At 43.4% G+C, this 21,723-nt stretch overlaps 1 protein-coding gene across 1 annotated transcript in view; it reads left to right on the top strand.

Annotated features, from left to right (window-relative positions):
- The window catches only part of MEGF9 (multiple EGF like domains 9), an 80,634-nt gene that overhangs the window by 31,935 nt on the left and 26,976 nt on the right, over positions 1-21,723 (top strand). The window contains exon 2 of the mRNA XM_084650112.1: positions 12,795-12,996. Coding sequence (XP_084506238.1) covers positions 12,795-12,996 — 202 coding nt within the window. The remainder of the gene's footprint in view (positions 1-12,794; positions 12,997-21,723) is intronic.

Here is a 21,723-nt window from a genome sequence, read left to right as displayed (position 1 = left end):
TGGTAAAATCTGCCTTGGCCCAGGAGAGAAGTTGGCTTCTTTAATGTTGACATTGTTGCTGTTAATCTTCACATGGTGAATTTAGCGCCAGCCTATTTGAAATCCTGATGTGAAAGGTGCTAGACTGGCTGCCTTGGAGATCCAAGTCCTCTATTTGACTATAGAACAGGTATAGCATAAGCAGCAGGGATACAAACTTCCCTACATTGTCCTACCAATATGCACAAACCCTAACCTGCGGGGACCACTCTGAGAGCTAGGAGGGAGGCTACGCCTACTGCCAGTTCATTCCTTAGCCCTCTGCTGGGGTTGCTGGTGAGTATCCTGACTAGTGCTACTTGTGGTAGTTTCTATGATGTGGACTTCTCTCCATGGGGAGCTAGACTAAGATCAAACTCATTTCAGCAAACAGCCATCAGATGGTTTCCCCTTTTGGCGACTGTTGACGTGGACTGGATTTGAACCAGAAAACTAAGGATAAATTCATACTTGTAACTCCATTGACTTCAGGGATAGATTTCTGCAGCCAGTTCTTAACCCTGAGAAATCCAGCCCCTCAGTCACTAACCTTTTAAACTTTTTTTTTAAGGTTTGGGATACAACTTTGGGGCTCTAAAGGGACCTGGAAATCAGCTGATCCTATGAGATTGCTACCATTTGGGCCCAAAAATCTCATGAATGAGACATGCCTACACAAACACCAGGCCCTTGCCCTGGCTCAGTGTTGGACCGAGATCCTGTCTGTCAAGGGAGTCCATTGTTGGGCTTTGTCTAGACTAGGTTTTAGAAGGTGTTAGCTAACACATGTTAACAACCTAGTGTGGACAAGGCAGTGTTCCTTTAACACATTCCAAATCCTTGTCTAGGCAAGGCAGATGTTATGTGAAGGGATGTTACCAATATACATCTCCACATCTTCACTTAATTGCAGAAGATGGGGCAAACAGAAGAATGTTTTGAATAACAGCCCCAGAACCTAATTTGAGCTCCATTCTCATTTTGCCCATATAAGTCTCAAATTTTCTCCCTATTTATCCATGCACAAAATTTATAGCCCAAGTGCAAATGATTGAGGGATTATTCTTACTCCAGCTTTTTGCAGCTCATTTAAAGCCGCTGTGTGAATTAACACATTCTTTCATGAGCTACAATTCCCCAAAGCACCAAGGAAAGTTTGTGATTCTAATTATTTTGCTTTAAGCAAGGTACACAGAGACATTAATGATTATATTCCATATTATTCATGTAATTTTTTTATTTCCCTCTCTCTTTAGGACGTGGTACATAGATATTAAAATTGAAGTATGCTAATAAATTTTCAGGCCTGCTACTTAAGAGGTGCCTTGATCCTGTATCAAAAGAATGTTGTTGACACGATGATTATATTTCTTGAGGGGTATCAGACGATTGCTTACAAATGTACTCCCAGTTTGAACTTCCAGTAGGCTGGGAGTCTGGGGGTTGCCTAGTGCTATTTTGGAGTTGTTTGCCAGCATTCCATTTAATCCTTGTCTCATATTGTTTATCTATAAACTTGAAGCATTCAGTTAGCTTTGTCACAGCCTGGGTGGTTTAAAAGTATGGAAATTTTAAATAGAACGGACTGAATATTTATATGGTTACAGACGGTCATGAAAACGTTGCATTTTCCTACCAATCGGCAAAAGTGAAATGCCAGCAGACTTTTAAAATGAATTAAAAAGAAAGGATGGATTTTTAACTGTGGATTCTTCAATCCTTGAGCATTTCTTTCGCTCTCTTTGGTATTTCTAAAACTGCATGTATTCTAGACATCTTAGGGCCCAATTCTTATTTATATTAAGGCCCTTGCACATAGTGTGAAGCATCCAGTGGTCTTGTCTACGTGGGAAAACTTCCCAGCAGAGCTATAGTGGGATAGCTATTCCGCTACTGGTATAAATCCTCATGCGGACACCCTATTCCAGAATGAAAGTGGTTTTTATTCTGTAATATTTACTCTACTTTGGAGTGATCAGAATCAGTTTCATTCTGGAATAGTGTGTCCACATTGGACACCAGTATAGCTATAGCAGAAGAGCAATTCCAATATAGCTATGCTGGGAAATCTCCCCATGTAGATAAGCCCTTAGTGTTAAAGAACTGGGCCAATTAAAATGTTTTACAAACATTAACCCCAGCCTAGTGGGGTAGGTAAGTTATTTTAACCTATTTTACAGATGGTGAAACTGAGGCATAGAGAAAGTTCACAGTTAACTTGCCAAGTTAACCTTCTTGGCAAGCCAGAGGTCCCAGTTCTGCCAGGTTAGAGACCTTTCCCTCCCCTGCTTTCTGAATCATTAGATAATATTTCTTCCCCACTTTGTAAGAACTAGGTATTATTTTTTTCTGCAGTTGTGCACATGAAATAGACCCATGTCCGCTATAGTCTCCTTGTACTTCTGTATGCTATAAAATCTCTTGTGCATTGTTCATGCCAGTGCTTAGAAATTTTGCACACTATGAATAGTGTTCATGATTTAAACTCTTTTAGAACGTTCCTGGCAAGTAAGTTCTAAATATTCTAGTTCACACATATAGCTTTTGTTTTCCCATTTGTGACTATTTCACCCATTTAAAAACTGTTCGTTCATTGTTTAAATTGGTGGTTCTCAACTGTGGTCCCCACCACTTCAGGGAAAGCCCCTGGTGCGCCGGGCCGGTTTGTTTACCTGCCGCGTCCGCAGGTTTGGCCGATTGCGGCTCCCACTGGCTGCAGTTCGCCGCTCCAGGTCAATGGGGGCTGAAGGAAGCGCAGTCAGCACATCCCTCAGCCCGTGCTGCTTCCCGCAGCGCCCATTGGCCTGGAGCAGCGAACTGCGGCCAGTGGAAGTCGCAATTGGCTGAAACTGTGGACATGGCAGGTAAACAAGCCGGCTCGGCGCGCCAGGGGCTTTCCCTGAACAAGCGGTGGATCACAGTTGAGAACCACTGGTTTAAATGGTCTGTATGAAAAAGAAATGGCTAAAATGTGCACTTCTGTACACTTTGAACAGGGATCTCTTCTGTACACTTTGAACATCACGAGTCAAAAAGGAAGTGAAAAATTAATTCAGTCTTCTACTTGACTGAACTGTTTTATAGGTGATTCACAAATGAAAAATGTGGATCATGCTATTAAACCTGGCAGCATGTACAATTGGTGTCTGCCTCCCGTAACTGAAAGGCAAATCATCAGTTGGGGCAGGAGGAAGGTGCTATAGGGTAGTCAGCAGTCCCTTCCATGGCTGCTTAGTTCAGGTCAGGATAGAGAGACCTTGTAAGATGACACTAGGTTGCACAGGCTATTAATTGGAGAACTACAGGGTCTGTGAGTAGTAGATCTACACTGCAATAAAGCACCTCCGGCTGCTGACTTGGGTTTGAGCTGCGGGGATATAGAATTGCAGTTTAGACATTCAGGTTCGGGCTGGAGCCTGGGTTCTTGGACCCTCCCCCTTCACGGATTCCTGGAGCGCAGGTACCAGCCTGAGCCTGAGTATCTACACTGCAGTTTTATAGTTCTGCAGCCCAAGCCCTGTGAGCCCAAGTCAGCTGACATGGGCCAGCCGTGGGTGTTGTATTGCAGTGTAGACAAACCTAGACTGTCCAGAAGCTTCAGTAAAGCATCCCCTTGCAGCCAGATCCTGTCTCCCTACTACATTACAGGCATCATTGGAGCTCCTAGTTAGAATTTTCATACCTGTTTCCCTAGTCATCTTTCAGTCTTTCCAGACACTTTGATGCCTTGATGGCAATACACTCCTCTCCCTCCGCCTCCCCCCACAAAAGGAGGTTGGCCCATAGATGCCCCTTGCTGTTGCGTGATAAACACCCATTTTTTCATGTTCTGTGTGTATATAAATCTCCTCACTGTATTTTCCACTGAATGCATCCGGTGAAGTGAGCTGTAGCTCACAAAAGCTTATGCTCAAATAAATTGCTTAGTCTCTAAGGTGCCACAAGTCCTCCTTTTTCTTATTGCTCAGTAGGAGTCTTGTCAGTCACTTGTGTCTTTTGTATTAGTTGAGGGCCTGATCTTGCTCAATCTCTCAAAGTTTTGAGACTAGATTTCCCTTCCCATTTTTCCTCGTGTGGGGTCAAGTCAAAGACCTTGCGAAGCTTAAGATAGAAGCAGGTAGGTAGGAGCAGAGGGAACCTGTCCTCTGTATACCAGTATCTCCTTTGGCTTTTGATTACATCTTTACTTACTGGTTTTACTCATTAAGGTCTTATTTCATAAGAAGGAAGCTGGAAAACTTCACCCTAGAGTTAAATAATTTGAAGTGAACAAATTATATTAACACATTTAGCTTCTTTTGTTTGATGGATATCCCTCAAATCATCATTTATTCAAATTTATTCAAATGTAGACAAATATTTATTTGAATTTTTTATTCTTTGGGTGGATGTTAAAAATTCAGTATGTTGCTTAGGGTGAGATTGGTTGGCTGAGTCACAAGGTATTGTTTCTGGTTCTTGATTGGATGGGTGCACTTCAGACACCTGGAATACAAACGTAACATTCTGTTTCAGTGCATTCCAGCCTGCATGGATTTGAAATGTGCTTTCTGCAAACATTTGTGCTAGAGAGCCTCTATCACTCCAATGTTCCCAGAAAGTCAGCACTAAAGGGGCAGGAGTATGGCCCATAATTGTTCATTTAAGAAACTCAGTTGATTATTTGCAGGACATTTTGCTGTATTTACCAAGCTGTAGTGTGACCACACACAGCTTTAGCTCACCACTAAAACATATGCTGGGTGTCTTCCCTGCTTGACTGTGGCACGGTCCTAGTTCTCTTCCTCTGAGAAGCACCCCAGCTGCCCTCTCTAAAAGCCCAACTCTACAGAGGAAAGGAGAGTTTTATTCCAGATCTGATTCATTGTCAGAAGTGACCCTGAGCAAGCGAAAGACTGTCCTCTTACATCAAAACTATGGTGAGGTGGGATTTGGGCCATCTGTCCTGACCCCTAATAGACTGCAGACAACCAATTCCTCTGCCACAGGTACTGTGCTGGGCTACTGTAGACAGCGGGGGGCATGCCAGAAACGAAGCCAGGGAAGAGAAGGTGTAGGATAATGGCAGATACCCATTCTGGCTTGTGCAAGCCATAGGCAGCATTGGGGGGGGCGCTACTGTAACTTAAAGCTGCTGCTGGGGCTGCTCTGAGTTACTCCAAAAACTGTTCCGGACCCTGCAGCAGCCCAAAATTGGGAGGGCATGAAGGTAGCTTAAAACTCCCCCACCTACATAAGAACGGCCATACTGGGTCAGACCAAAGGTCCATCTAGCCCAGTATCCTGTCTGCCGACAGCGGCCAACACCAGGTGCCCCAGAGGGAGTGAACCTAACAGGCAATAATCAAGTGATCTCTCTCCTGCCATCCATCTCCACCCTCTGACAAACAGGGGCTAGGGACACCATTCCTTACCCATCCTGGCTAATAGCCATTAATGGACTTAACCTCCATGAATTTATCCAGTTCTCTTTTAAACTGTGTTATAGTCCTAGCCTTCACAACCTCCTCAGGCAAGGAGTTCCACAGGTTGACTGCGCTGAGTGAAGAAGAACTTCCTTTTTTTGTTTTAAACCTGCTGCTCATTAACTTCAATTGGTGGCCCGTAGTTCTTATATTATGGAACCAAGTAAATAACTGTTCCTTATTCACTTTCTCCACACCACTCATTATTTTATCTACCTCTATCATATCCCCCCTTAGTCTTCTCTTTTCCAAGCTGAAAAGTCCGAGCCTCTTTAATCTCTCCTCATATGGGACCCATAATTGTGGCTGTTGCATGAAGCGTTATTTGTGAGCAGACAGCCATGGAAAGAAAGAAGTAGTCATGAAAGCCTCATCTGTGTCTGATCACTGTTACATAGAATGTGCCTGTGATTTTTCAGGGTTTCTAACTGTTTCGGCAGCAGAAAGTGCACAGGAAACAGATCTGAGCCTGGCTGAAGTAGGTTCTGTAACAGCTACTTCAGTGCCTCCCTAGACTGCTTTCGTTCAACAAGATCACAGAAATAGCCACCAGGCTTGCTGCTAGGAGAGCTTGAACGTTGGTTTTCCCAGGTTGTGAACAAAAAGCTGCTGCATACTCTCCTTTGTTTTGGATTATCGCTGCATTTTCCACCCTGTCAAGTAACTGGTGTAAGCAGATCCTAGCCTGTGTATTCCATATCAAGCCCGTTGTCTGAATCCTTGCCGTCTGGAATCTTTTACTTGACTTAGCGGAACAGTGTTTGTTTCATGGTCAAAGACCTGCTAACATAAGGGCTGAGATTTAATGATGCAGGAGGTCAGACTAGAGGATCTGGTGGTTCCTTCTGGCCTTTAAACTCCATGCTTTCAGGAAGCTTACCAATCATGAGACCATCATTGTGTCTTCAGTGTACAGACAACAGCCACACCATGAGGGAGGCTTGATTATTATTACTTTTTTTTTTTGTAGTAGGCAGTGTTGCAAAAATCAACCAAAAATCAGTTTCTCATTCTAACTGGGCAGCAAGGGCATTTTTATTTTTCTTCAGTGTGGGAGAACTGTAGAGGAAAACACTGCACGTAGTATTCATCGATCTTGAGAAGGTTTGATGGAGTGTATAGACCCCATGCTGAAGATGAAGGTGCCACAGAAGCCCTGGGGGCAAGGCTAGCCATGCCATGCCCTGCCCTGCCCTGCCCTGCCCTGTCAATCATGTATGGTAGGGAGGAGGCCATTGAAAGGGAAGAAAATACAGGCAGCTGTAGGGGGAAGAGCATGATTGCCCTAAGTGGGAAACTGCTGGAGTGACTCTGGAAGCCACCGGGGGATCTCACACCCAGGAGACTGTCATCCCAAACCTATGGGGAATGCAGCAAACTCTCGGGCTAAGCCAGACAGAGTAAGCCTGACTCAGTAGCCCAGCTGGAGGGAGTTCTTAAAACCCAGTACGTGGGAACTATATCCCTGGCAGCACTGTGGACCTTCCACTCCCTGCCCCCTGAAAAGCAGGTACCCTTGAGTGTGTTGGGGTATTTACGTCTCCTTTTGATTCCCCGACTCAGAGAGACTTAAGAAGGCCTACAAGGGGCAGGGCCCTCTTCTAAGCATTAAGGGACTGGAACTGGGCGGGGCCACATTCTTCCGCCATCTGGTAGAAAAACTTCAGGGGACTCCTTCACAGAAGGCTTATGACCATTTTCTGAGAGAAGTCGTCTGGTGTATGGGAGTGAAACAGATGCCAGAAGCCTGTCAGACTTGTCCAGCCACTTATGAGGATGCTGTTTCAGAAGGCCTTGCTGGAGAAACTGAACCGTTTCTAGTAAGAGTTGGAATGCAACAAAGCTTGGCTCTAGGCCCCTTTTTGTTCATGTTGGTGCTCAACGCTCTTACAGAAAACATCTAGAGTGGCACCCTGGTGAGTGCTTTTTGCAGGGGATAGTGCTCGTGGGGGAAACCGAAGAGGAAGTGGGAAGAAGGTTTAAAGAGTTGGGAGGTGTATACTTGAAAGAAATGGCATGAAAATCAGCAGAACTAAAACAATATATGGTCTGTTGATTCAATGATACACTGCAGGAAGATGAGACTGTAGGTCTGGGGGGCCAGCCTCTACCAAAGGTACAGAAGTTTAAGTACCTAGGTTTCATAGAACAGGAAAATGGTGAACTTGGTGACTAACTTCTAAGCAGAACAGGAGAGACTTGGACTAAATGGATAGAAGTGAGTGCAGTGATAGGTATTCTCCTATTGTAGATCAAATTGAACAGTAAGATCTACAAGATAGAAATTAGATCTGCAGTGTTATATGGCTCCGAATGCTGGACACTGAGGAAGAGACAGGAACAGATCTCAAATACAGTGAAAATGAAAATGTTAAGACAGATGCTTGGAGTTACTGGGATGGATCATGTTCAGAATGAATGAAATAAGGGAAGTGTGTAGGTGCTACCAATTATAGAAAAGCCGAGATAATCCAGGCTTAGATGCTTTGGGCATATGAAAAGAGTATCAGAAGAACATATAGGAAACAGGATGTTAAATTTTAAAAGTGGAGAGTAAGAGAATGGTTGGAAGATCCAAAGCTAGATTAATGGATATCGTACAAAAAGAATTAGCTCTGATGAACTGTTTGAAAACAGACTGGAATGGAGAAGGACTCAGAGCTCTGACTCCACATAGATGGGACCAAGGCTAGATGAAGATTTTTTTTTTTTTAAGATAATAAGCTCTTTGGGACATTGCTTCCTATATCTTTGTATATCTAGAGTATGTTAGGCACTCTTGCAATATAGATGATGATCCAATTAACTGGCCTCAGTCAGGGGCTGGATAGGACCAAAGATTTCTCTTTTAGATGGCTTAACTTCTCTGATCAGGGACGAAAGATGCAGTGTGTCTGAATATAGCCCATCTTCTATTAATTTTTCCATAGCTAACTTTTTCTCAAGATTTATAGGCTCTCAAAAGGGAATCTGTTACCTCAGTGATGAGATGAGTGGGAAATAAATTCTTCCTGTTCGTGTTTGAGATACCACATTGCGTGTGGCACTCTGTCCTTCTGTAAGGGTGGGTGGGCCACAGATAAAAGTTCATGAGCCTGCTACAGTGTGGTGTGACATCAATTAACGGTCTTTTCAGAATCTTAGGGTAATTAACTTCTAAAGTAATAACGACGAGGAGTCCTTGTGGCACCTTAGAGACTAACAAATTTATTTGGGCATAAGCTTTCGTGGGCTAGAACCCACTTCATCAGATGCATGGAGTGGAAAATACAGGAGCAGGTATAAATACATGAAAAGGGAGTTGCCTTACCAAGTGTGAGGTCAGTCTAATGAGACAATTCAATTAACAGTAGGATAGCAAGGGAGGAAAAATAACTTTTGTAGTGGTAATTAGAGGTAGGTAATGGTAGGTAGTCACCTACTACAAGACAGGCGCAACAAAGAAAGTCACAGAACGCCAGAAAGGACGAAAGAAAGAGAGTCCCATATGTTGAAGAGGCTAATCTTGTGACCTATTGACTGTCACTTATGGCACACCGACACCATGACGATGGGCATGGTTGAGAACCAGAATGGTTGAGAACTTTGCTGGTATAATGGTATAATGGAGTGAATAATTCACAGCATAACCTCTTATCCTTCAAGTTCTTGTGGACCGGCAGATGCTGCTACTGGCTTCTGCGGCTATTGGTTCACCCTCATTCAGTTGGGCACCGCATGTGCATAGCTGAATAGGACTCCGTGAAGGTGCTCTGTGAAGGTGCAGTCTGTGTGCCTGAAGTTGCAGGATTGGGGTCTAATAAATTCTATGGATACATTAACTTTTCTTTTTCACTTATGGAACATCTGCTATTGTATTGTGACTCTCGCTAGAATTTATTCAACATTGTTAATTTTGGTTTTGCAGTTGTTGTTTTTTAACAGTGGAGAGTGCGGGGCTTGTGAATGGAGCTGGGTGAAATTTTGATGAAAGACTGCAAAAATCCCATAGTCCGCTTTGAACATCTCAGCCAAAGTCTTTACTATTCTATCGTTTTGAAAGCTATGTTAAGACATAGAACATTGTAGATGCTGCAGATGTAAAATATAATCCAAAGCATGACTTATATTTGGTTTCCTCCAGCTGCAGTACTTGAGATCTCATCTATCTAATGTATTTACATGACCTCCCCCGTTACTATAGTGTCTGAGCACTGCATAATCTTAGTATATTTACCTTCACAACTCCCATGTTAGTTTCTCTGTGCCTCTCCGCTAAGGCTGGCAGGGCAGTGCTCTTAGCCCTAAGTGCCTTGATCAGGCAGGAAGTTTTTGTAATAGAGCCAGAAACTGCACCTGAGTTTCCCGAGTTCCAGACTAGCACCGTAACCATTAGACTTCCCCTTCCTCTCACGAAACTCTGAAAGTTTGAACCACTTCACTGCTCATTTGAATGAATTAGGCTGGATTTGGCTAATCGTTTGGGCCAGTGTTGCTTTTCTGCACCTTTTTGCTAGATAGATTATCTGAGCTCTGCAACCCCCCCCCCCATCCCACCCAAAAAAGGTCTCTTTTGAGAGGATATAGTCCAATTCTCCTTTTTACTCTGGAGAAACTATAGTGATGTCAGTTGAGTTGCAATTAGAAGAGAAGTTGGCCTGTAATAGCCATGGCTTTCCCTGTAGAACTGGTGGACTATCAACGAGCAGCAGAAAGCTATCGCAGACATTTCTGCAGTGTTACGTTGACTCTAGCCTTGTAAAATAAGAATGAGCAATGATTTATGTTATGCTGCGACTGCAGCAATAAGATCTTCTGAATATGGAGCAATATGTAAAAGTTGTCTCTCTTCTCCACCACTTTCATAGCCCTCTTAGCATCTAAGAACACTGTTCAATTAGATAGAACATCATCTTTTTTATCAAATTTGTTATGACTAATTACTTTTAAAAACTCATTGTATGGAATGTAATTAATGTGTTTCATAGTTTGATTTAAAAACTGAAAAGGGACCGCTTATTCCAATAACTGCCCATGACCTGTGCTCATTGGTAGAAGTCAAAGTGCCAAAATCAATGAGGCCACACCGGTATAACTGAGATGGGAATTTGTGCTTGTGATGGGAAGTGGATGTTTACCTCTATAACTACAGGTCTCCAGGTTTTCCTTTCAGTAATCAGTTCTGATCCAAGAAAATACAGGCCCAGTTCTAATCTCACTTACACAGGGGTAAATGCAGAATAACTATTGATGTTAGTGGAGTTACTCCAGATTTATGTTGGCATGAATGAGATAAAATTTTTCATCTCTTAATCTGGTGCAAAACTGATCTGTGCATCGGATGGATTGAATTACTGTAAAAACAACAAACCTGGTATCACTCTAAATATTGAGCTGCATGACGTTTAACTGTCTGGATATTTGATTCTTAGGAAGTTCCCAGTACTTCCCCATTCAACCCTTTATGAGAAGAAGGCTTCCAGCATTCCTTTCACCGTTTTTCGTTATTTAATTCCAGAACTAATTTGGCATAATCTTAAAAAGAATGTTTTAAATGTATGTAACCAGTTGGGAAGTTGATTTATAATCTCTTCCTCCACCCCAAGTTCCACAAGCACATATACCAAGAATAGCCATCATGAAATGAGTAAATTAATCTGACGAATGGATAAATGTACTTTCTCTCTGGGATGCTGGTATTTCTAAAGGCACTTTTGAGATCCTCGGTAAGGTTCCAGTTCAACAAAACATTTAAATACATTCTGAAATCTGTCCATGTTCAGACCAACACTTAAGCATGTGCCTAAAGCTAAACATGTGTTCAAGTCTCCTTGACTTCAGTGAAACTTAAACAGGTGCATAAAATTAGGCATATGATTAAGTGCTTTGCTCAGTAGGGACGGACTGCTGAATAGGGACATAAGTGTACACTATAATTGTGAAGTACGAATATTGAAATATTTTATTAATTTTAGGCCCTCCAGTGCTCCAGTAGGCAAAACTCCAGTAGGCTTCAGTGGGTGATTCCTGGGGGTAAAGTGTGTGAGATTGGGTTCTTGATTGTAAATTCCTCTGGTTAGTGGCTATAGCAACTGCCTCCATGTGTACGGCGCCATGGACCCTGGCTGCTCTCGGTAAATAATAATCAGTGTTGCGTAACTCCCTCGAAGCCTGTTTTCCATGTCAGACATGAACCTTATTCAAAATTCAGTCTTGGTAGATAAATACTTTAAATTATTAAGAGCCCAATATTTTCCAGTAAAGAAAGGAAGCTGTAACTAATAGTGTCAATTTCTAGTTTGCTGGGGAGAAATTCTAATTTTATTGTAAACACTTCAGTTTATGTAGACTGAGAACTTGTGGTCTGATCTTTTGCCTCTGCCCTTTGAGGGCTGGATTCGGTAAACCTTCCAAATGAAGAACTTCCATGGAAGTTGGTTGGAGGGGGGTGCGTGGCTGCATGGCTCTTCAGATAAGATGATAGCCCTGTGGTGACTCTAGTGGAGTTCTGCCTGCCAACAACAAGGCTGAAATTGCTTCGTTCTGTTTTAGGTAATGAGAGGAAGGATTTTCTTGTGGTTAAGGCAGTGGACTGGGACTTGGCGGGTCTGGGTTCAGTTCCTAGCTCTGCCACAGATTTCCTGTATGACCCTGGGCAAGTCATTTTAGGGCAAGATTTTCAGATGTTCAGCATCCACACTCAGAGGCACATTTTCAGAAGAGATTGGTGGCTCTTTTGTAGGCACCAGCATCATGGCTAGATTTTGAAACCTGGGCAATATCCACAGCTGTTGTTGTGCCATTTGCGATCAGCACTCAAAAGTGCTCAGCGCTCGATGTGTTGAGCTTTTTTGAAAATCTGGCCCTTCACCTCACTCTCTGTGCAGTTCCTCATCTGTAAAGAGGGGATAATAATACCGCCTTAGCTCACTGGAGTGTGATGAAGATAAATCCATGAATTGTGAGGTGCTCTAATGCTGTGGAGCTGAAGGCTATATAAGCAGATAGCGATGTTGCCAGATGTTGCAGTTTTATCATGAGTCTTGTGATATTTGGTGTCTTTTTGAAAGCCCCAGCTCCTTGAGTCATGTGATTATGGGATAGTCTCAACTTTTTTTTTAAAGTAAGTTTTGAGGCCCTGACTGATCATCTTTGACTGGGGTTGGCAACGCTGTTTCAAAGCTACACACGCAGAAAGAGCATGCAAGCCTGATTGCCCCAAATATGCTCCTGGAAATTTTTGCATGTTTACAGAGAGTTTTTTCCCCAATGCTTATATACTTCATTTTATGACCTGAGCATGTTAATTTCAGTTTCTTTTTTCTTTTGCAGACTATCTGTGTAACTGCAGTGCTCTTGGGAGTGCAAGTGTGAATGAGTGCAATACTTCAACGGGACAGTGCGAGTGTCACAAAGGCTACACTGGTCTGCGGTGTGAAAACTGCGAGGAAGGATATCTCCTGAACCAAACCAGTGGGCTCTGCCTTCCGTGTGGCTGCAGTTCCAAAGGCTCTGTCAACTCCCTTTGTGACAAGTAAGTAACATGACATTTCAATAAGCCTCCCCAGGGATTGTGTGCCATGTTTTGTAATTTGGGTGTATTTTGAGATCCAGGGTGTATTTTGAGGCTTAGGTGTGGGATCTTCTCACATAGTGTGGAGTGTGTGTGTGTGTATGTATAAGCTGGTCTTATAAAAACTAATGAAGCATATGCTGCCCCTCCTTTTAAAGATCAGATTATAAAAATATCCATAGCTGTAGCAAAAAACCTAGCAATTCACAAGGGAGTTAACTTCCGTTTCTGAGCTGAATGTATGCTGCTACAGAATTTTGCCTGTAATTCCCTGTGCATCTCTCCTCTCAAAAGATTTCCTTCATTTACCAGGGAAGAGTGGGTGGAGGCGTGCATTGGGGTGTTGGGAGAGGTCACTTTCAAAGGTTATTTCTTGCATCAGAGGCTGGGATCTCAAACAGAGCTTTGACTTTCTTTCTCTGAGCATCACAAAAGAAATAGTTGAGTGAGAGACTGTAACGGGGCCTTACTTCTTCCTTTGTTGGATGCACTGCTGCCTCAGTTTCCCTCTTTTCCTAGTCAGGTCTCCACAACTGGTGCTTTTGAATTACCCTCTTCTGAGGTCTGGTTTATTTACATAAAATAACCATTTAACTCAGAGCTAGAATCTCCCGGCCTTCTCTAGACTCACCAATTCATTACTCTCCTCATAGGCTCAGCACAGGGGTTATTCATGGAAGTAAGTACTGTAAACTCTCTGAGGCAAGGACCATTGTTTTGTAGTGTGTTTGTACAGCACCTAGCACAGTGTGGTCCTGGTCTGTGCCTGGGGCTCTTAGGCACTACAGCAATAAATAAAATAGAAATAAATAGAAATAAATAAATAGAAATAAATAAAAAGAAAAATAATGCAGCCTACATTTTCCAGGGTTTTTAGGTGCTCATCTTGTGAAATCTCAAATGGGCCTGATTCTCAGAGGGTGGATTGAAAATCTGGCCCTTTTAAGGCATCTCAGGTTGGACACCCAGAAATTAAGGCATCCTGTATCACTAGTCACTTTTGAAAACTTAGGCCTATGCTGGTAGCTAAGTGTTTAAACTGAGAGTAATAGGACCTGATCCTGTAACTGATTATTTGTTAATGATTGCTGAGTGGTTAAATTCTTCTGGGATTACGTGCAGGTGAGTGACGTTGATAACAGCTGTAGAAAGTACACAGTGTAGCTCACTGTTCTGTCAGCAGCTTTCGAAACTTGAATTGCTTGCCACTGCAGGTGAAATGAATAAATAACTGGATTAAAAATAAACCTCTCTCTTTTCTGCTGTGTCCAATTTGTCTCTCTCCCTCCTCCCCCCCACCCCTCCGACCCAGGGCGCATTTTCCTGGGTCTGTTTGGTGCAATGTGACAGCTCTGCTGAGAAATCCTGGGCCAAATCTCATGCACTTCCCTGATTTCAGCATGACTCCTCACATAAGTAAGGCAATCAGATCTGGCCTTTTATTTGGAAACACAAGGGGTGAGAATGTACCAGCTCCTCTTCAGTGAGGGAATTAAGGACACATGTGGTTGAGAAAGAAAGGAAATGCAATAATAAAAGCTAGCTGGATAGTGGGCAATTTAGGGATGTAACTGCTTGTCTTTGCCAAAAGTCATGGGTCACCTTCAGGAAGGAATGTGGGGGAAATGTTCGTGTTAGAAGGTGACTCCGCAGTGAGTCATTGGAGGTCTAGCAGCCTTAAGAACAAAGCCCCTTTTGCAGTGCCCATATAATTGCTGTGTTGTAATTGGTTGTTCAGTAGGATTCTAGTCACTTTATCTGGGGTATTTCATGCAGCTTGGGAGGCCCCTAGAACCACATAAAATCCACTGTTTCAACTTGCAAGGGGTAGGACAAGCCTTTTCTTTGGCCTTGGACTCATGTGGTTTTCTAACAACTGAGTGTGGGGTTTGTAAAAAGCCCGGGCTCAAAACAAGATGCTGTCAAAGCTAGCCGTGGTCCTGAGCGGCAAATGGTCACACTGGCTCTCTTGCAGGCTGTGAAATTGCCTGCAGGCTCCTGAAGTGGAGAGGGGTGTTGGATTGTTTGGCCCATTGTAGAGACGAGAGCTTGCTGTAAAGTTTACATCCAGATCAGAACTTCACGAAAGGTTTTTGATCTGGACCCACCTCTAGGCAAAGTGGCTGAATGGTTTCTTGTTTCTGTGTGAAACCAGAATCTGTCCCAGACTGACTCAGACATAGGTTTACTGACTGGCTTAGCGTTTAGGCTGAATTTTGCATTTTAAAATGAGAACCCAGAATCAGGCAAGTTCAGGGGTCTATTAATACAGTTGAGCAGAATTCTAGAGTGCACTGTCCTACCCTAAGGAAAGCATAAAGGGTACTGCTAGTAACTGCTGAATTCTCCTTCCGTTAAGGATGCATCAGATACTTGATATTATTTGCTGAAGTTGTTCCTTCCTGTGTTTGTAGCACATAACCCCCCCCCCCCCCCCCCGAGTAGCATTGCATGACTGTCTAGATGATTTGAAGGATTTTTTTTTCTTACTGTAAAGGATTGTGCTGTTACACCTAGGAGACTTGGCTTGATGGTCCAATGATCTGATCTAGTAGAGCAAATCAGATGCCTAAAAGGGGAACTCTGTCACAGTGGGTATTATCCATCTGGAGTCTGTGCTGGCTTCCACGCTAATAGACACTAACAGAGGCTTCCTGGCAGTGGAAACTCAACCAGGGACATGGTAAGCAGCTGCAACCTCCCCTTCACTGGCAGCCCACAGGAGGCAAATGGTGCTGGCTGGGGATGGTGTGCGGCTAGGACTGCAAGGAGGTGCTTTGAGTCAGTGCACGCTGCTGTTGCTTCCACTGGCAGATTTCCTGTGGAAGAATTCCAGGCCCATCACTGACTAGTATGGAGCAGCTACACACTGAACTCTGAATATAATCTCATGCCCTAATTTCACAAGAATAGGATCAGCCTTTCTTTGCAATGTAAACCCTGTGCAGTTTTAAGGCTTAATTCAGTCTCTCGGTGCATGGGACTCCATTGGCTTCGGAGGGAGTTCTGCTTGCTAAGCTGTTGCAGTTTTAACCCTTGCATCAGATGGTTTTCCCCCTCCATTTTATTTACACCAGCTAAGAGTCAAGGGAAAAACAGACCCTGATTTCTCTTATTTGAATTACTTCAGTCAAATAATCATGCAGGGTAAAGTTCATGCAGCAGAAAGGTCAGAACTGCTGATAGGGCCCAGACTGGAACCTTGAATCTCAGCCCCGTATTTGAGTAGCTGGGTTGAGGAAGGTGCCTTGGAGTCAGAGGCTGGGGAGGTACCACGAAGGAAATGGGAAGTATCTGCAAGGGAGTGAGTCAGCGGAGAGGAGGGTGTGTTCCAGAGCTTCCTGTGGGATCAGCAGGAAGGGCAGCGAAGGGCAGCCTCTCCTGGAATTAATGTAACAGGGAAGGTTTGATTTAGTTTTACCTCATTGACCGTTCTTGCAGCCAGGGCTTGCAGGCAGAAGTAACATAAGAATGGCCATACTGAGTCAGACCAAAGGTCCATCTAGCTCAGTCCTGTCTTCCAACAGTGGCCAATGCCAGGTGCCCCAGAGGGGATGAACAGAACAGGTAATCATCAAGTGATCCATCCCCTGTCACTCATTCCCTGCTTCTGGCAAACAGAGGCTAGGAACACCATCCCTGCCCATCCTGGCTAATAGCCATTGATGGACCTATCCTCCATGAATTTATCTAGTTCTTTTTTGAATCCTGTTATAGTCTTGGCCTAGCAAAGAGTTCCACAGGTTGATTGTGCATTGTGTGAAGAAATACTTCCTTTTGTTTGTTTTAAATCTGTTGCCTATTAATTTCATTTGGTGACCCCTAGTTCTTGTGTTATGAGAACGAGTAAATAACGCTTCCTCATTTACTTTTGCCACACCGGTCATGCTTTTATAGACCTTTTTCATATCCCCTGAGTCATCTCTTTTCCAAGCTGATTTATTGGTAAAATACTGATCTCTCACCAAAACCAGTGCAGGTAACATGCAAGATCTTCCCAACCATAAGAATATCTAGTGCTGTATAGTACCTTCCTTCCTGGGATTTCAAAATTAGAGCATGTCAAAAACATTTTTCCAATGGAATGTCTTTTCATTGGAAAACTGTTTTGTCGAAATGGAAATTCTTTCTGGGGGGAACAGGTTGATTTTGACAAGATTTCATTTTGAAAATAAAAATTGGGGGAAAGTGTTTCAATAAGGTTCCAACTTTGCATTTTGAAATCTATTTCAAATCTTACAAAGTATAATATAAAATCAAGTCAAAATAGAAATGCGAAAAATGTTGACCCATAACAATTTTTTTCCAAAAGCTTTGGTTTACAGGAAATTTCCATAATTTGGGGGGAGTGGAAGGTTGTTTCTGATTTGAAATGAAAACAAATGTTGAAATGTCAGACTCTCCTGTGGAATGGTAATTCAAAGGTGTGACCACCCCTACTCAAAATGCTTCAGAAAGGTCAGATGAGTATTATCCTCTTGGGGGAAGCTGAGGACCAGAGTAGTCAAGGGCAGGTTCTGATATCCTGAAACTCAGGTTGAATAGGACCTTATCTCACAAATACAGCATATAATCAGTGGGCAAGGCAACTTGTGGAGAAAGATGTTTCCCAGCCTGGTTGTGGATATCAGGATCTTTTCCCAAAGATCAGGTTATGAATCACCCTGGTGAGCAGTCCGACTCGAGTGAATGGGCATACTCAGGTGAATGTGAGTGAGGGGTTCACTCACTTGAGTCACGCGCTTAGCTTCACACATCAGTCAGTTGGCATAGGAGCTCATCTTTCCCCACTCCCAGCCCTCCAGTTTTAACCACTATACCTTATAAAATAGAATCGTCCAGGAAGCGTTATTGGGAATTTAGGGAAAGATTCCCAAAGGCACTAAGGGGAGTTATGTGGGATTTTAACATCTACCTGCCCATTGTAATTTGGAAAATCTTTCCCTTAATTCCACCTGGACAGAATTTGGGATGCTGTGGAATTCCACAGCTTTTTGAAGAGGGAACAAAAAGCAAAAGTAGGCGAAAATGAGGTGGGTTGGGGGGGAAGTGAGATAATGCTATGAATACAAAGCTGCTCTCTGTTTCTAATTCCACACCCAGTGCGTTTTGCCACAGACAGAAATGACCTCCAGGTATTCAAAAAAAAAAAAAAAAAAAAAAAAAGTAGGTCAGTTGTTTGTTGCAGAACTAGGAACATCAATATTGCCACAAGATGGGCAGACTCATGCACAGCGATGAGAGTGTGTGAAAAAATTAAATGGGAAACGAAAAACAAAGTGCCAAATACTCTACTGCATTCACAGGAGTTAAAACGGGTTAATACGGCTTGTACATTGCAAACATATTGCACTAGATCCTTATGGATAGTTGACTGTGGGACAGGAGGGGAAATGTATTTGGGACTTTCATGTTGGATTGTTGAGCTGGTACTTTGTGTAATTTTGTTATTTATTATCTGTACTGCGGTAGCACCTAGAGCTTTCACTCAGGATTGGGCCCCCATTGTGCTATACATTACAGGAGTGGGTGGGTGAGGTTCTGTGGCCTGCAATATGCAGGAGGTCAGACTAGATGATCATGATGGTCCCCTCTGGCCTTAAAGTCTGAGTCTATGCGTATACACTCTACACAAGTCCCAGTGTAAAGATGATCCCTGCCCAAAAGATTCTGGTGTAAACTCTAGAGTCAAAATATCCTCAGGTGTGGGGACCTATTCCCCCTGCCTTGTCAAAGTTGATAGGAGCTGCCTGTGGGTATCTAAGAACAAGATTTGGCCCCATATGATCTCGTGGCTAAAGCACAGGGACTTGAGTGATCTGGGTTCAATTCCCAGCTCAGCCACAAACTCCCTGTGTGACTTTGGGCAAGGTACTTATTCTCCGTGCCTCTGTTCCCCATCTATAAAATGGGGCTGACAATCTATCCTCTCCCAATAGTTTTTTGGGATGGGGCTGTCCCTTATTATGTGTATTTACAACAGCTAGCCCAGTGGGCCCACAGACTGAGCTGTGACCTGGGGAGTACTACCATAATACCCATAATGAGGCCCATAGTTGTTTTCGGTTTGTTTGCTAATATAATGAAAATACCTTAAGCTGTTTTTTAAAAACAAGTTCACACCAGTTGCATAAGCTAATGCACATGTACCCCTTTTAAAAAGTGCGTATTCACGGGAAGACTGTCTCAGTAAACCTGAAACGTAATTTTGGACTGTGACCAGTCTTAGACAGTCCTTGATTTGAGAAGCATAATTCCTAGAGGCTGAGCTCTAAGGAGAAACAACACATCTCCTATATATCAGCTTGCGTGCACTTTTGTAAAGGTTGCTTTTTAAAGGACAACTGTATTTTTTTTTTTTAAAGCACACTTTACCCGACAGCGTGTCACCCACCCCACCCCAATGTGGTAATTATTAACTAGACCTCCAGTACAGACCTTAGAATAAAAAAACAAAACAAAACCCCTTTCCCCAGGCGTAGGATTGATTTTAGGAGTGAACATTGACCTGACAGTGCTGTCACTATGAATGGTCTCTGTTGCTGCTAGTCAAAGGCCCTTTTTCGACTTGTTTATCTGTAGAGATCAGCACGGTCTCCTCTGGGATGGTGCGTTTCAATACATGGCCCACTGGCCAGTTCAGAGTGGTTTTGAAACTGGTTTTAATTTTGCTCTGTTAAAATGTCATCTTGCCTCATTGTTTTGCTTTCTGTTTAGCTATTACAGCAAACTGTTTTCTAAAAATATAATCAGGTGACTCCAATGTATTATTGGACTAGAGTGTCAAGGATAAAATGTCTGTTTTTATGATTACTGTTTGTGTTCCAGTGGAACTTGGATCACCAGCTGAATTCGGGCCCCCTTGTGCACTCTATGAACCTATAGTAAGAGACAGTCCCTGCCATGAAGAGCTCATAGTTCAAGTAGAAAAAAGGGTAGGAGGAGGATACAGAAGTAAAGTGACTTACCCAAGGTCACCCACAGAGCTGGGACTAGAACCCAGGCCTCTTGATTTGGAGGTTAGGATCTAAGCCACTAGCCCACCTTTGTAAACTGTCTCCATACTAAAGTGTGTGACTTCAGAGTGGACTTTGAAACAGCACCAATCAGGCAGAGGTGGAGCCTTACATCCACCCTGCTAGCTTTGGCTGTGGAGCTGTCTGCCCAAGGAATTAAGAGCTGTGTCATGTGGCGTGAGCTCAAAACAAAATCCCCTTCTCCATGGATGCTACAGCTTCCTCCTCTAGCATCCCAGACAAGCTGCGTCTCTTGCTGCTTGCTCAGATGGAGCAAATCAGAAGAGCTTTGCCATGAGTCTTTAAAGGTTCTGTCTGGCACACTCAGGTGGGTCTCAGGCACTGTTTCTTGGCCGAGGGGTTAAATTACCCTAGGAAAGTTAACTGAGTCTGGATTGGTTGAATCAATGACTTAAAACTGAATAGATTTCATAGGCTCCTGTATTTTTTATTATGTGAAAGCAACTGAGATTTCTCCACAGGGCCTCTGCTTGACCTCTAACCTCCCACTTTCTGAAGCTGGGGAAGGAACCAAGAGAGAGGGCGGGGAAGGCTGTCTTCAGCCTTCGTAATAGCAGCATGGGTCAGTGCAGAGCAGCGGAAGCTTCAGGGTCTCCGTGGAGCAATTCAGTGTGGTGAGGTTAAGCTGGCTGGGATATTCGGTCCTTCCCTCATGCCTGTGCCAGGGACCTGCTCCTCGCTGAGTTTTTTGCTGTCCGCATCCTGCACAGCTGATACAGTGTAGGGAAAATCCTCCACTTTCCGCATACCTAGGATTTAGCAAGCCACAGTTCCGGGATTCCTTCGAGGTTACACTTTCACTGTATGGGAATCCTGGGGAAGTACTGGATTCTCCTGGTTAAAAATGGTGCTGCCCTCACTAGGGCATGAGAGAGGACGGTCAACTCCGGGCTTGTCTATACAGGAAACTTATCCACTTATATCACTGTGGTTGTGCCAGTGTAACTCCCCATGTGGACACTCTTACTCCAGAATAAGAGAGCCTTTTTTTCTGTTTATCCTAACCACTTCCAAAGCAAAATAAAGTAAACCAGTAAAAGACACACTTACACCAAAGTAAGATTGCCCACACAGGGAGTTATACTGGTACAGCTACAGCAATTTAAATTCACACCATATCTTATCCTGGTATAACTTTCCCATGTAGACAAGCCATTAGAGACTGGAAGAGATGTATATGGCTATGACTTAGCTTGGAAAAATAGTTGTATTTTGAAAGCATGTTAAGCTAACCCATGTTAGACTAAACTGTGTCACGATCCAGTGAAGATGAGGCAGTGGTAGTTTTAATCTTTATTAAACCTTTACCTCAACCAGTTAATACAAATCTTGTCTTCACTAGGTTAATAGCACTGGTTAGTTCGCAAGGATTGACTTGACCTGAGGTAAAATGCACCTTGTTTTCCTAGTGAAAACAAGGCCTAAAGATTAAAGCAGGGACTGAGAGTCAAGTGTGCTGGGTTCTGGTCCTGGCTCTGCCACTGATTTGGCAAGCAACACTGGAAAATTCACTTAGCTTCTCCATGCCTCAGTTTCCCCATCTGTAAACTGGGATAGCAATCTTGATCTCCCTCACTGGGGTGTTGAGGCTTAATTAGTTCAGGCTGAGGTCCTTGGCTGAAATGCACTGTAGCACTGCACAACATTCTGT

The sequence above is a fragment of the Lepidochelys olivacea genome (assembly GCF_965140295.1).
Source record: "Lepidochelys olivacea isolate rLepOli2 genome assembly, chromosome: 16".
In the NCBI taxonomy this organism is placed as follows: Eukaryota; Metazoa; Chordata; order Testudines; family Cheloniidae; genus Lepidochelys; species Lepidochelys olivacea.
Note: the sequence above shows the minus strand (reverse complement) of the source record. Positions and strands in the feature narration are given on the sequence as shown.